At 36.9% G+C, this 17,137-nt stretch overlaps 1 protein-coding gene across 1 annotated transcript; it reads right to left on the bottom strand.

Moving 5' to 3' along the window:
• Positions 1–139: 139 nt before the first annotated feature.
• On the bottom strand, positions 140–10,251 carry cmss1 (cms1 ribosomal small subunit homolog). The gene is made up of 9 exons (XM_026270936.1): positions 10,126–10,251; positions 3,905–4,038; positions 2,871–2,948; positions 2,399–2,534; positions 2,257–2,316; positions 1,173–1,275; positions 940–1,088; positions 740–828; positions 140–386 (listed from the first exon to the last, which is right to left on the bottom strand). Exons 1-9 carry the CDS (start codon positions 10,172–10,174, stop codon positions 303–305), a joined length of 882 nt encoding a protein of 293 aa, XP_026126721.1. The 5' UTR covers positions 10,175–10,251; the 3' UTR covers positions 140–302.
• Positions 10,252–17,137: the final 6,886 nt, after the last annotated feature.

Raw genomic sequence — 17,137 nt, 5'->3', positions numbered from 1 at the left:
AATGTGTGTGTGCTTGGTGCCTGAGTTTGTGTGTTGCAACAGAATATTGCAAAAATCAGTAGGCCTTTATTGTGAATGAAGGATGAACAGTCTATCATGGGAGGGGCTCATGGTTTACAAGTAAAAAAAAAAAGGATATTTTTTTTGACCAATCATATTTTCTTTTAATTTATAATCATAAAAAACATTTTCATGCAGCAGACATATGGCACTACAATACACCGCAATAGCTCTATTACACATTTTGAACAAATAAATGAACGTGTAATGTATGTGTAAATAACAGAGGGCAGAGTATCAGTTTAAAAGAGTCCTATTTTAACTGTTCCTTCCCTGCAGCTCTGAATTAGACCATGGTCCATCATTTTCAGCAAGTCTCCTTTCACCTGAAACAACAACAGATTAGATTTTTTTTCAGTTATCACAAAATAGATACAATTTAAGGAGAATTAAATCAAAATAAAGTTTAGTTTTTCAGATATTAACATTTAAAAGTTAGTCTTTCTTTTCCTGGATAATTAAAAAAATATATTTAAAAAATATATTATTGTGGACGACTAACAACAGCAAATAGCAAAACATTTCTTGCATAAAAAAAGACAAAAGTTCAAGTCATTTAATATGTTATTATGTTATCATTACACATTCATTGCTATCAGGATTACAACTCTTTAAAAATATCTTTGTAATTCAATTATGAACAAGTCTGTCCCATCTGAAAGAAGCACATGAGTGTTACCTCTGGTATATCCACCATTCTCCTGTGCTTCTGGTCTCTGTAGTTCCAGTCCAGAACCAGATATTTTAGTCCTTGTGTAGTCAAACCCTCTAGAGCACAAGGATCACAAGTCAAGTCAAGCAATAAAAAATAATAATAAAAAAAACCTTTTAAAGTTGGTTAAAATAACAGATTTTCAAGAAATGTGCATCAAAGCAAACCTTTCTCTAACAGAGCACAAATTCTCCCAGGAGTTCCAACAGCAATATGGGTCACCCCTTTACTCAGTAACTTTATCTGTTCATCCACCTTGATGTGTTTTGCGAACAGCTTCAGCACTTTAGCTTGTCCTTTGAACGCTATCAGATGCCTTAAACACAAAGAGAAGGGAAAAAAAGTCTTAACGTTGAGAAAGCAACGCTGTATTATTTAAAATAGGAAATCGGAGACTCACTTAATGAGATCAATTGTCCTTAGAGCAGATCCGCAAACGATGAGCAACACCACTGAACGGGTCTGGCTGTGCTGCTTCTGTATTTTTGCCCACTTTGGACAAACTAAAAAAAAAATAGTAGTAATATATATAAATAAACTAATTGTTCAAAAAGCTGTTGATTACTGTGTTAGTTAATGAAGAAAAAAAAACACTTACACAATAATAAAGCCCTTTGAATTGTCTATACAATATCATTTAGAAGACTGGGACTTCACAGTTACCACAAAAATATTAAATGTATAGTTCATTCAAAACTGAAAATTCGGTCATCCTTTACTCACACTCAAGATGCCACAAACCTGTCTAGGTCTTTTTTGTCGGCTGAAAGTAAAATAAGATGAGAAATAAAATCTATGGAATTCAATGGCTAAACAGAAACAGTTTGAAAACATTCATCAAAATATCTTCTTTTGTGTTCAACAGAGTGAGTAAATATAGATTTTTCAGATTTGTGTGAACTATCCCATCTACAACACTGAAAATGATAAGAAATGTTTGTCACACTTTATTTACAGGTGTCCTTGTTACAGTGTAATTATATATTTAAGTACTGAATAATATGAATTAATTACATGTATTTAATATATGGTTAGGGTTACTTTCATGTAGTAAAGCATAATAAATTGTTATTATAATAGTAGGCACACATAACGTGTAACAAGGACACCTTACAATAAAGAGTTAATCAAAATGTTCCTTGAGCTCAAGCAGCTTATTATAATGATTTCTGAAGAATCATATGACATGGAGGACTGGATTATTAACTGCTGAAAATTCGGTTTTGTCAATACAGGAATAAATTACATTTAAAACATTTCATAATTATTACTTTTTTTTCTTTTCTTCTTTTTTTTTTTTTTTACAATATTTTCTTTCAAAACCTCCAAACTTTTACTTAATGTAAGTGTAAATTCTGCAATATGGAAATCTCTGTACATATTCAAAATTACAGTCAAGATACTCCTGGTTGGAAATCTTTTTTTTTGGGGCTGGGGGTCATAAACTGAAACATAAAATAAAAGTGCATAAAAAGGCACTTCACCTTCTTTGAGGTAAGAAGACAAGCTATGTGTAAGGTCATTAGAGCTGAGGAAACAAGACTCTGAAACAGAAAAGAACACAAACAAAATCAACTTCCTTATCCAGACCCAAATGAAACCACAAACATGCATTAATGGACTCACCGCTTAGCATCAGTTCCTCCTGCTCAATAACAGAGCGGGTCTGGCTGTGGTGACTCTTTAAAAGGCTCACAAGGTCAGCTGGAGAGCCCGGCACCGGCTCGGCGCTCGTCAGAACATCTGTGATGGTTTTCTTCTTCTAAATACAAAGGAGAATTATGCAACAATAGCATGTTTTACATCACATACATCAGGGACAGAAACAGTGACTAGAAAAGGAATGAATGAATTAAGATAAACCTTGTCCTCTAATATAATTTAAAAGGAGAGTTTCTCTGTCTGCATACAAACCAAAATGGGAAATGAGAAGTCAAATTATGTTTAGTGAAATCAAAGCATTTCTGTAGAAAGTTTGCTCTTTTTATCATGTCTTTTTATCCCTTTTTATCAAGCATGAAGTGAAAACTATTGCAAAGCAGCAGAAGAGTTTGACATCTACAGTAACATTAACCGACGTGTGAATCATAATCCTTACCTTTCTTCTCTTCTTGTTTTTGTTGGACTCCTTATCGTCTTTCTCCTCTGATCTCTCCTGTGTGATGAAACATTCTTTCTGCAGGGAAAGTAATACACTCTTTACTTAAAGATGCCCTGGTTCTGTTTTTGCTCACAAGACCTTTTGTCTCAAAGACATCTCTTTGATGAAAAACTTAAATGCCTCAACCCAAGAAAAAAAAAATTACTCACAAAGTTGAGGTTTCTACATGTTCTGAAGTGCCAGTGTATGTTCATTTACAACTTAATAACTTTATTTTGGGGGTCTGATTGAATACATTTACATGATTTAAAGTTAAAATAACACATTGTTTTTCTCTGTTTCTGTCTCTTTAAAGCCTGCCTTTCTAAAATACCCAGTCTGCTCTAATTGGTCAGCTGGCCCATTTTGTTGTGCTTGGTCAACTGAATAGAGCTTTGGTGCTTGACAAAGTGAACACTTTTTATTTGAACATATTTTGGGGACTTTTCATTTGGCAATAAGCTCCATTTCAGCCTAAAGGCAAAACCATTTTAAGCAAGCTTTAATTTTGAATCTTTAACTCACGTGTCATTTCTGTAATTCTAGTATCACTAAACAGAATTGCAAAACCAACGGCATTGGTTAAGCCATGGTTTAAGTCACTGTTAAAGGGGTTATAAGCCATAAACTATACCAACCAACTAAGAGGTGAGCACATACAAACTTAGCTGAAAATAAGTGTACATAACAGCTATAATAAGGGAATTAACTACAATTGCAAGCGACAGTCAAATACAAAATATAAAATTTAAGTTTGATGCAAAATATGCATATATACAAATATTTAAGAAGTCTGAGAACACAAGAAAACATGGTATGATAATGTAATTCAGAGTGCTTCAAATGAGTGGCTTTCTTTTGGCTAAGTTATTGTTCATAATTAATTCTCCTATGGATAACATGAATGGAACCCAACTTCCACACACTATTCTGACAGAAAATATTTTTAATGGCTTCACAAGCATCACCACCAGAAATTTTGTTTGTGTTACCTTAACTGTTTTCTTCCTCTTCTTTTTCTTGGTGTTGTCTTGAACCTGTTTTTCACCCTTCCTTTTCTTTGAGGTAGATTTCTTCGGTTGTTCTTCTTCAAGTGGCTGTGTGTCCTCCTCTACCTCTGACACATCTGTGAGTAAGCAAAGTTTGCAAGGGAAATGAAAACTGATTGAAGACCACAACAACATCACAATGCACATAACACCAAATTAATATTAAAAACTAAACAGAGCTGGGTAATGTAATCAGATTTTTTTTTTTACCTGTTAACTGTCAATCACGTTTTTTAAGATAGACTTGAATGTGCATGATACAAACCTAAATTTTTATAATTCATGACTGAAAACATTTTGTAACATGATTTTGATGTGCCATTTACATGGTAATGCAATGTCTGATGGGTTTTAAAGGATGAATTTTGAGATTTTATGTTTTCAAGTGATATATAACTTCTGATGATTTCTAAAATGTGATAGAGAAAAAGGCAACGAGGAAGTCTTTTTTTTTAACAAAGGTCAAAACTCCTTTTGTAATGTAGATTTCTGAGGGTGCACTCTTGCCAAATTAATCTATTACTTTTCCTACATAATTTTTAACAAAAAATATTGGTAAAATATATATTTGGGAGTCTTAGACCTTTCCAACGATATATAGTTTGTCAAGATTAGATTAGATTTGATTGTAATATAGTATAGTCAATGTAGGCGTCCCATATTCGGGACAGGGTGACAGTTAACAGGTTAAATTAAGTACTTGAACAAACCCGATTCCAAAAAAGTTGGGACACTGTACAAATTGTAAGTAAAAAAGGAATGGAATAATTTACAAATCTCAAAACTTAGAATAGAATATAGATAAATCAAATGTGTTCAATATCAAATGTTGAAAGTGAGACATTTTGAAATGTCGTGCCAAATATTGGCTCATTTGGATTTCATGAGAGCTACACATTACAAAAACGTTGGGACAGGTAGCAATAAGAGGCCGGAAAAGTTAAATGTGCATATAAGGAACAGCTGGAGGACCAATTTGCAACATATTAGGTCAACTGGGTTGGGTAAACATTATTGGGTATAAAAAGAGCCTCTCAGAGTGGCAGTGTATCTCAGAAGTCAAGATGGGCAGAGGATCATCAATTCCTCAAATACTGCGGGGAAAAATTGTGAAGCGATATCAGAAAGGAGTTTCTCAGATAATTTTTTTTTAAAGATTTTTAAGTTATCATCATCTACAGTGCATAATATAATCCAAAGATTCAGAGAATCTGGAACAATCTTGGTGCGTAAGGCTCAAGGCCGGAAAACCATACTGGATGCCTGCAATCTCCGGGCCCTTAGACGGCACTGCATCACATACAGGAATGCTACTGTAATGGAAATCACAACATGGGCTCAGGAATACTTCCAGAAAACATTGTCAGTAAATCCACCGTGCCATTTGCCGTTGCCGGCTAAAACTCTATAGGTCAAAAAAGAAGCCATATCGAAACATGATTCAGAAGCGCAGACTTTTTTCTGGGCCAAGGCTCATTTCAAATTGTGGCAAAGTGGAAAACTGTTCTGTGGTCAGACGAATCAAAATTTTAAGTTCTTTTTGGAAAACTGGGACACCATGGCATCCGGACTAAAGAGGACAAGGACAACCCAAGTTGTTATCAGTGCTCAGTTCAGAAGCCTGCATCTCTGATGGTATATGGGGTTTGCTTGAGTGCATGTGGCATGGGCAGCTACACATATGGAAAGGCACCATCAATGCTGAAAGGTATATCCAAGTTCTAGATATCCTCGTCTCTTTCAGGGAAGACCTTGCATTTTCCAACATGACCATGTCAGACCACATACTGGATCAATTACAACATCATGACTGCGTAGAAGGAGGATCCGGGGACTAGGGCTGTGAGATATGGACAAAAAAAACCTATCACGATTTTTGATCAATTTTGCGATTTCGATTTTAATCACGATTTTGACAAACATAAACATGCTTTACAGTCATAAATGCATTCAGTACAAATTTTAAACATATTTCCAAAAGAAAACCAATTAGAGCTTTATCAAATGTCTCTAGAACAGACATAAGTCAAAATTCTTTTTTTTTCTCCATGCATTGCTCATAGAGCTCACTGTAGCGGTACCTCAGATGTTATATGTTTTGCCCAATATATGTATTGCCCAAGGGTCACTTACTCCATCTGCAGTGCGTATACAGTAAGTTATGTGTACGCGGTTCAGAAGCAGCAACGAGAATGCATTATTGTAACACGAAAGCACATTAAAATAATGCGCGAGGGCGAATCTTTCCACTCGCACCAGTGATGCGTGGGTCAATGTATTAATAACCCACCCACAACTCCGACCGCAAAAAATATATATATATATATATATATATATATATATTGTACCCGACTCGCATTTTTAAAAAGCACTAAATTCTCATCGTAGCGTCATTGGGCCATAGGAACGTAGGCAAAACTAACTAGGCAAAAAAAAAAAAAACAAGACTTAATATATCATAATTTTGTCAAGAATTATAAAAAAAATGTCAGTAAACTCATAATTTGTACTAAAATAATCTAGTCTGGATATGTCTATTTGTATGTTTCTGCAAGGTCAGCAGCAGACATTGAGGCTCAAGTGATCGTGCTGGCGCCTCATTACATTGTCTGCTAGGCTATAAATTTGCTTCTTATTTATTAAATACAAGCAACTGATTTATAAAACATTGATCAAAATTAAGATACAATTTATACAAAACGAAAATCTTTTAAAAATAGTTTTCTATAAAACAAAACTTAATGAAGTCATCAAAATAATGTTTTACCAAAAACAGCGACGTTGCTCCCCATGCAGTCTTCTTTGCCGCCTCCATCTCTACCTGCAGACCGAGCTCGTGCCTCATCTTCATGCCAGTTATTCAGCCAATAAATTGTAGGACTATGTATTTCAAAAATGTGTCTAGTACTATATAAATGACAAAGGTTTAACTGGCATTTTTATTTCAAAGGATCCGACCGACAGCGAGCCGAATATCATTAAAAATATTTTTGGATGACGCATCACTGACTCGAACGCAGATTTCCTTTGCTCTGTTAACAAAACCAGACGCGCGTTCTCAGATCATAGACTGTATATGCTGCCTTACAACGTGTCTCCTCTCATTCAACCTGTGTCCTGTGCACTCACAACTCTCTCTGTGCTCACGCGCAAGATATTAAATCTTTTCGCACCTTTTATTTATAACCTTTTCTTTTCTCATCTTTTACTGCATGCATTGTGAACGTTATGATCCGTTAAGTTGGCTCGAAAAACAAAAAGGCTGCGCATCACAGACAGTGTGTGAACCTGGAGTTAGGCATATGCCCAGTCTGCTCCGTTCTCGCGTTCCACTTAGGTGCGCTGCATCCTGATTGGTTCAGATAACATAGCCTACTGCAGGAGGTCAGGGCCGCGGAAAATTGTGCTATAAAGCGATTTAGAAATCGCGCACACACAAATCGCGATTTTATTTCGATTCTGATTAATCACACAGCCCTACCAGGGACTAGGCTTGTTGCGATAGTCGGTGTTACCGGTGATACACGGTGTTTAACCCACCTACCGGTCATAGCACTTGACCACCGGCACCGTCCCCAAGTTTTAACCTATAGCAATAAAGCACTTAATTCAGTTAGTGACTACGTGCCTTCGTAATTTAGCGTGAGCAGAACGAGCGCCGCAGTAAAGCAGCAGGTGTCCGATTTCATTTATCATTTGAGGAGAGTGAGGCAAGCTTAAGGATGGCGGAAGATCTGGTTTCAAAGCGAAATGCAAAAGCACCTATTTCGAAATATTTTGGATTCAAACCAAATGCCAACAGGGATGTGTTTGATTTTTGTTCGTTGCATATTCGATGGATGTGCGGTGGTTTTTTTTTTGCTGAAAAAGCCAAGGCAGGCACTTTATTTAACGAATAGTGAATTTTATATAATTTATATTATTATAGTAATATTTTATATAATTTCTTGTTTGATACCTCCACGATGTGTGCAGTGGTTTGTTTTGTTAATAAATGCACTTTAAAGGCGTTTCATAAGTATTTTTGTTTAGTTTTTGCACGGTGTGTTAAGTTATTATTCATTTTGCAATATGTAATACAAGCGAGTGTCTTATTGTTTTGTGTATTTTTATTAAGAAAAAAATGTATGAACCCATGGTTAATTCAAACAAATGCTACTGAATTGCCGCTAATTAAAGTGAAAGTAAATTGAGACGTGTGCACGTCTGCACGACCGCATTTTTGGCCACCCGAAATCCCCGACACGCAACCCCGGTGACACCGGGATTACCGGTTTTTTCACACGTCGATTAACCGGTGGAAAAAATCTGTCACCGCAACATCCCTACCGGGGACTGAAATGGCCAACCTGCAGTCCAGATCTTTCACCCATAGAAAACATTTGGCTCATCTCAAAGAGGAAGATGCGTCCAAGAAGACCTAAGACAGTTGAGCAACTAGAAGCCTGTAGTAGACAAGAATGGGACAACATTCCTATTCTTAAACTTGAGCAACTTGTCTCCTCAGTCCTCAGATGTTTGCGGACTGTTATAAAAAGAAGAGGGGACGCCACACAGTGGTAAACATGGTCTTGTCTTGTCAACTTATTTTTCCCTTAAAATGATACATTTCCACAGTTTAAACATTTGATATGTCATCCATGTTGTATTCTAAATAAAATATTTACATTTGAAACTTCCACATCATTGCATTCTGATTTTATTCACAATTTGTAATTTGGGTTTGTAATTAGATTAAATTACAACATACTCATAATCAGAATACAGTTATTTTTTATTGATTAGCCTACATATTATTCATATTGTTATCTATTATTTATTGATTCTCCCTAATACCTCGGTTTCATCTTTTAAATGTTCCTTCCTAAAATAGCCTGATGCTTATACATTGAATCAAGTAGTGATAAACACATTACTTTTTATTTAAATGATCACTCAGTGGGTTATTTAACCATGCATCGCTTTGTCTTCAGAAGGCTTTAGGCTGATTATACATGGGGCAACTTTGGGTAATGTTGCTGTAAACGGGCAACCAGGTGAGACACAACCAATCTAAAGTACTCAGAATCCCAGGATAAAATTTGTTACCCATTCTCAATGGTAAAGTGCCCGAGCAACATTACTCAGAGAAAGTTGCCCCATGTATTATCAGCCTTAGTCTTTCAAACACATTAAATAGCACAAATGTACATTATTTCTTATTTATATGCAATGCAGGTATTCCCAAACTTTTTGGTCATCTGAACCTCTTTCAACTAATATATTTACTTGAAGCCCTGCCTGAGATTTTAAAATAAATAATTCAATAATTAAGTATCATATCTGCATGTTCACGGTTCTCTGACACTGGTTAATGGTCACAAGAAATTAAACAAATAAAATATTATATGTTTTTACTAAGTGGTGTGATTTGTTATTTTTAAATTATTTATTGTAATTTAATATTTTTACAATTTAATTATTAGCTTTTCATTAAACGTAACAAACCCCATTTTGGGAAACCTTGATGTAATGTAGTTTACTGTACTTCATGTTGTTAATAACAGTCAAAGGAACATATTTCCTTACTCTTTGTATTTTTATATGAATATGGTACAAGATTATTAATTAAATCCATGTGAAAAATGAGAAGTTAAAAGTCATCAAAAAGTAGTCTGATTATACATCACCTAAAATGCTTAATGTAACGGATTACTTTACTAACTAGGCTACAAATTTTAAAATATAATTTGAAATTAGCAACGGACTACAATTTGTAAGTAATCTACCCAGTTCTGGAACGAAGAAACAAAAATTTGGAACTGCAATTATTTACATGAAAGAAAACTACATATCCCAAGATGCACTGTTGGCCGTGTAAACACGTGTTTTGAGCAGTCTGATTCTAGCAAGAGATGATTAGCCATAGATCTGTGAATACACAACTAACCAAGTTTCAAATGATGCCCGTTTACTCACAGGAGTTTCGTGTAAGTTCCAGCTGAATTTTTAAAGATCTAACGGAGCCTTGTCAGGGAGAATACTTAGGAGCGCACTGGCACAGCAGGGAGTTACAAAACGACACGCGCAGAGCAAAAAAATACATTATACAAATAGTACGCTACAAAGTATAGCTGAAATAATCAAAAGACTATGTAGTTTCACATAGTAAACATGTTTGCTACCTGAATTGTCGCCCTGGGTCCACCACTCGTCTCCCAAATCATCAGCCATGTCTCAAACGGTCAAACCGCAATCGCATGCCTGCAGTTTGCGCACGGCAGATTCGCCTTGACAGAAAAACGTCGCGAATCTACCAACAAACACAAGAGTATTGAAAAAAACGACCGTCAAATAAAATGGTTTTCTTAATACGACTTTTTTTTATAATTTGAAACAAACAAACAAAAAACCTACTAAAATTACTACTCAAAATTTATATTATTATTTTCATTTATTTGATTGAATGTTGACTTGATTTGGGATTTAAATTTTTAACCCAGAATAGGTCTACGTGTAAAAGAAACCGAGACAGTGTGGTTTTTATTTTTTATTTATTTATTTGTTAAGTTCCATGCGGTATTCAGATTAATTAAATCTGAACCACTAGGCGGCGCTGAGTCCTATACAATTATAATTAACACTGCAGGATGCTTACACTCTCTCTCTCTCTCTCTCTCTCTCTCTCTCTCTGAGTATGAATGTGTGTGTGAATATTGGACGGGGAAGGATCATTTAAAATGTGTTTGTGTTTCTTTGTGTGTGTGTGTGTGTTCGTTTGTTCCACTTTCCCCGCTTGTTTGACGGGTCATAACTCTATAATTCCTTCTTTCTCATTCCGTGCCATTCCAAGCGCTCGCACGCACACGCACACACACACACACACACACACACACACAAGAACGCGCACGCAATTATTAATTCATCACAAACATGAATTAAAAATCTGTTTCCCTTCAGCGTACAGCACTGAGAGCAACTTCACAGGCTGTTCGTCTAACACAGAGATCACTTGTAGTTGACCAAAGATGGAAATGATTTTGCAGAAATCCTCTAAAGCCATATCTAATTATTCAACAGCATTTGGCAACAGAGAGAAGGTTGCCTAGCAAGTTTGTTGTAATGCTGTTGTCCCAGATACTGCTGAAGAGTCTTTGAATTTTACAGTAAAGATCAAGTTGTTATCATGAACTGCAGTTTTGAAGCTGCATTTTATGTGACTGAATTACGATTATGCAATTTCAACTTGGTCCATGAAACGAGGAGGAATATTTTACAGCCTTGGACTTTCAAGTGCAACCTTTAAATACACATTTACATGCACAATCACACACAAAAAGGAAGAGAGAAAAAGACCCTCAACATTGTAATTTGCCCTTAATTACAACCATTCTCTCCCATTGTCTCCTATCTTTCTTTCTTTCTTTTTTTCTTTCTTTCTTTTTTCCTCCTTTTCTTCTCTTCCTGAGTGATCCTTAGTAACAAGTAGGTTCTCGTCATGGCAACATGCTCTGAAATAGACAGTGAAGCTGCGTTGGATTCGAGCCGCGGTGGTCAAAAGACTGATGGAGTGTGGAATGCGTTCAGTGCATTATGGGATTCATTGTTTCAGTAGATTTTCTGTGTTATTAAGAGCTATCCTTTGGGTAACAGCACTTAAGGTCCACGGGAATGCAATTGAGTAATGCAGCAATCAAATAAATTCTCAAAACTGAGTGCAGATTGTAGTGACTGGCATGTTACATTTTGTAATTTAGCTGATACTTTGATCCAAACTGACTCTGTACCTAACCTTATTACTGGGTCAGTCCCTCTTGAGTAACCTGTGGTGGAGTGCTTATATGCTTATAGTTCATAAGTCACCCCAATATTTAAGAAAAGTAACTGACATTTCAGGCATAATTGACATAATCAGGCATCATTTTTTTTTTTTTTTTTTGTAAGTCTCTTATGTTGACCAAGCTGCATTTATTGTGGCATAACTTAAGTAGCAACAGTAATACTGAGTAATATTATTAAAATTAAAAATAACTGTTTTCTATTTTAATATATTTTAAGCTTATTTCTGTGATGTCATCACTGAATTTCCAGTCTTCTGTGTCACATGATCCTTAAGAAATCATTCTTATATGCTTATTTCGTGCTCAAGAAACATTGCGTATTATTATCAATGTTAGAAAGCAGTTGAGATGCTTAATATTTTTATAAAACCGTGATACTTTTTTTTCAAGATTCTTTGATGCACATAGCGTTCAAAGGAATAACATTTATTTAAAATCACAAACTTTAGTAACATTTTAAATGTCTTTACTGCCACTTTTTTGCTGACCCCACATTTGAATATATACAACCTAAGCAACTTTGAATACATACTCACGTCACTTTTTTATTGACTTTCATTTGTACCATTTTTTCTTTTTTGTTACATACTAAACCTCAGTAGTTCAAAATAATTTTACCTTAAAATAAATAAATAAACAAAAGCCTACAGGTTTCTTCAAGGGATAGTTTGTCCAAAAGTGAAACTTCTGCCATCATCAAAATTCTTTAGATATTTTGAGAAATGTCTCATGACCCATTTACATTAATATGCGTTTCCATAGATCTGATTGCAAGTGTACAACACTAAATATGCTTGTCCACATCTGACCACTTGCATTCGACCGGACTGCTTTCAAAATTATTATGTGGTCAAATGTCTTCAAATAGCCTGTTGAAAGAATGTCTCTGCTCTCCACCTAGTCCTACTTAACTAACATGTAATCATTATGAAAAACACACTGAAATGGCAAGTTTGGTTTGAAGATGAAAAATGTAGGAAGCACAATGTTATTCACACGTTCCTGATTTCTTGCATATCTACAGCATTTGTGTGGTTTTGTGGCTATCAGATCAGAATAGAAAGCTGCTGCTTGGCTTATTTTTCCTGTCATCACGTTCATATGTAAATTGTGCAAGCGTATTTCGTCCATAAGGTCCAAATCCTGAAAAAGGCCCATACATTTATCTGTCCCTCAAAAAATGAGGACAGAAATCATTGAAAGTGAACGAAAGAGATGAATTAAAACACTAGGGGTTGCACCAACAAGGGTTAATTTAAGCAAAGTTTAGAGCTAATCAAGGATTTGTTGATCTGGGTTTTATTTTAAAAGTTGTTTTGCAACACTTCATTTTAAACAGAGATTAACAAATCAGGGATTAGAATTCTAACCTGCGATTAAAACCTCCATCTATGATTAATTTTCTCCGCCATTATGGATTCACCATTGCAATTAAACAGGAACAATGTTTATATTCCTTATCCTTCTTTGCTGACTACCAAACTCTCTTTCTGACATAAGTTTCTTATGTCGATGAAGGAAATAAACTTGTAAAATATCTGCCTTTTTAACTATACAGAGAGACCGTTATTCAAACGGCTGATCAAGCAAGCACTGAATAGACTACATTTGGACAGTGCATATGAATTTCATAATCCTGGAAATATATTTATAGAATTAATTCATGGAGAATATCTTATAACAAAACACTACAACCGAGATAAGAGAAAACAAAACAACAGAGAAAACAGCGCCCTGTCCATTTGATTGCCACCCATAAGCGTGGAGCGGGTGTATGAAACAAGAGGTGCAGCCACGATAACTGGTGCTCACTTCATCATCACTGTTACCGTTAAATGCCACAGTCAATTTCTGTTTTCTTTGCCTTACGCTGAGATGAGTGACGTATTAACATACTGGACTCGATAGCAGATGGAGGTTTACTACTGGCTACCAAGACCCTCATGATCAGGCGGCTCAGTGCGCTTTAATTGTAATTTTTATATGTAATAAACACCTCATGACACACCCTCTTGCCATGACTTGCTGGAGTAAGGGGACAAGGAGACTAAATAAGGGAACACTGAAACGGGCAAAATTGGTCCATAATCCTGACATATCGCCTCCTTCCCAGAAGGTGCGTCCTCGCCCCATAGAACAACAAAGGGGGGAGCAGTTGGGAACTAAGGAGGAGGCTCGGTAGGAGTAAGGGCACTCGGGAGGGGGCCAGCAAACAGAGACCAGGGAGTCGACGAAGGAGGGAGCAGCCAGGGAGAAGACAGGAGGGGCCCAGAGCAGGAGAACAACAGCAGGATCCAGGCCAAAGCCATAACGGTGGCCCATGGTGGAGCTGACGGAGAGAGGAGCCATGGAGGAGGACTTACCGCAGACTCCAATGGCAGTGTAGCAGGTTGTTTTGGACCCCGAAGCGGAGATCCATAGACAATGAGCCAGGGCAACGGGGAATCCAGAGGTCCTAGGTGGAGCAGATGGTGCCGGCAACCTACAGCACAGGATGGTAAATGCCAGACCAAGTCGGAGCCGGAGGAATGAGGGAGCCCAGCGGAGCTCGCTAACTGCTGGACCACGGCAGAGAGGAGGGAGCTAGAAGCCATAGTGGAGCCGACAGATCAACGGGCCGAAGAACCCAACTAATAATGAGACAACGAGAACAGGAACATGACCAAATAAGGGCACACTGAAACAGAAACAGTGGAAAAACAGCTCCATAATCCTGACACCTCTATTGTTTTCTTTGTTTAATTAGCTACATAATTGTAACTGTAGGTACACTTTATTTCATTTAAACCTGCTCACCTGTAAATTTAAAACTGATCCCTAACTGAGATTTAAATCTGAGTTCAAAAGTTATGGAGCAACTAAGTCTTAAATATAAATTAAATCCAGGATCAAGATGATGGTTTAAATGTAAACCTGTTTATTTTTAAACAAGATTTAAAGCTTGGTGCAACAGAATTATTAGATAAACTTTTATTTAATCTAGATTTAAAATTGATCCTTATTGGTGCAACCCACCCTAAGTGTAAACAGAAATGATTATTGACGATTTATAATCTGAAGCTCAAATGTTGTTATGTTCCCAACGTTCCACAAAATATCTTATTTTGTGTTCCACAGATGAAAGAAGGTCAAACTTGTATGGAACAAAATTATGGTAATTAGGTGATGACTGAATTTTTAGGGTAGACTATTTTTTGGTAGACTATCCTTTTAAGAATACAATAAACCTTGTTGGCTCCATGATATTCTACCACTTATATTGCCTATTATGTGCTCCATGTATACGCCCTTCCTTCAATCCAGGCACCTCATTCAATACATTCCATGGTATGGCACCAATCTGTGTTTGAGTATGGGTTAAATATGCATAACAACTCCCAGTTCGGCTGTGAACTTTACATTGCAGTGGCCTATTTAATATCAGCATGGCATATGATGCATCTCTTATATATGTGCGCCATATGTAACATTACAAGAGACAGGGCTGTTAAGTTGGCTGGAAGTTGCAGACGGATGGTGCAGAGGGGTTCATCAAAGGTTGAGGAATAACAGGAATAGTTCATGCTAGAGTATCTAAGAGAGCTTTGAGAGCCCCAATTTAAGCAGCACAAAAGAATGTGGTTTATGTTCAGAGCTGAGAGTCCTTACTTAAACACAGTGCTGACAAATCCAGGTCAGCGCTTCTCACTTCAAAATTATAAGAGTTTATTGTGGCTGGAGATTCGAGCGCTGCAGAAAATTAGGAACCAACGGCCGCAATTGCATTCACGAGGCACAGAATCTCCTCTGCATTTTTTGAATTGTCATTGTCACTGCTTGTCCTCCTCCCTGTGATGATGATTTGAAGATTAGAGGCCAATTTGAAAGAAGAAAGGCAACAATCTAATCTCTTTCTAATCATCCTCGCTTATTTTGCTCATCTTTTTCCAAGAATTTGACCTCACTATTGTGGCAAGGCAGTGTGCACTGATACCGACGCAAACACATACTCAAACGCATCTGCAATATAGACTGTGTGGGAGCTCAAATGGTGGCAATTTGTGCGGCTATAAGCGATTGGTTGACACGGAGATGCTGATTATGGGGTATAAGTGTTAGGTTCCGATGGACCCATCCACACTGATGCCCTGATTATGGATAATTTACCCCTACTGTGGCAGCATGGGACTCTACCCACGCTCCCATTCTCTATCTTTCTTTCTCTCTTTCTTTACGTCTTCGTCTGTTATCAAAGAGAGATGGAAAGAAAGGTTGTCACCGATTCTTTCGATTCCGCTACCATGCCAGTCATTTCTAGGGTAATCCAGAAACTCATAAAGCCACTTTTGAATTGAATATCTGTAGTCTAATATTTCTTGACAGACCCATGAGGTTTTTCTCCATCCTTCCATCCTTATGACTCGTAATAGCAAATAACCGTAAATGACGATAGTCAAATCTCTCTGGTATACTAGATGCCACAGGCCTTTTTCTTTTGCCTTTCTGCATCTAATAAATAGCATCCAAAGTATGTCTAGAAATTACTCGGTGTGTATAATATATAATCTAACCTAAGTGTGTATGAAATAGCCTACAGATCAAGCACAGAATGTAGCGCTTCACATTAAATCATTTATGGAATCTGCATTCAAACAGGCCGTGTGGAGGAAACCGGCTCTAAGTGCATATATCATATAGTGAAGCTTATGCACACGGTATAGTAAAATTTCCTTTATATGTGCATTTGAACACATCTTGAACTCAATTCAAATATAACGTATAGTATTTCACCAGGAAAGGCCAATGGATACGCCCACGCCGTCTTGCGTGTTACTCGCACGGGAATGATCCGCCCACAGTGACACATGCTGCCGTTAGTGTGTGGTCGAATGCAAGGACACAGATTTCTGCCATATGGACTGTGAGGCTTAAGCTACGACTGGGTTAAAGATGATTCTTGATGTCCTGGAAGAAATGACTGGCAAAACAATACAACTCGTATGACGAAAAGACCAGTTTAAACTGGAATTAATTTCCAGTGCTGGTCTAGATTGTGGAAATCAGCCCACCAGCCTCAAAAAAGACAGTGCTGGTCTCTTTCTTTTCTCTCCCTTCAGCATTCCCTTTATCTTTTTATCTCTCCCCCGAGTGCTTCCAGCGTCATTCAATAAAATTTGTCAGTCCTGCATTCTCCCAGATGCAATAAGTCCTTGATACTCCTTCCTTTCCATTAAAGTGAATTCCTGTTTATCAATACTGCATTTAAATGCTGCAATCAATAAACAAATTATTCACTGAGTGTGGCATCTCTTCCCTGCTGGCTCACGCCGAATAGTTCATTAGTCCATGCCAATGCACTCTGTGGTGAGGAAATATT

Source organism: Carassius auratus, chromosome 9, assembly GCF_003368295.1.
Source record: "Carassius auratus strain Wakin chromosome 9, ASM336829v1, whole genome shotgun sequence".
Lineage (NCBI taxonomy): Eukaryota > Metazoa > Chordata > Actinopteri > Cypriniformes > Cyprinidae > Carassius > Carassius auratus.
This window is presented reverse-complemented; position numbering and strand designations above follow the sequence as displayed.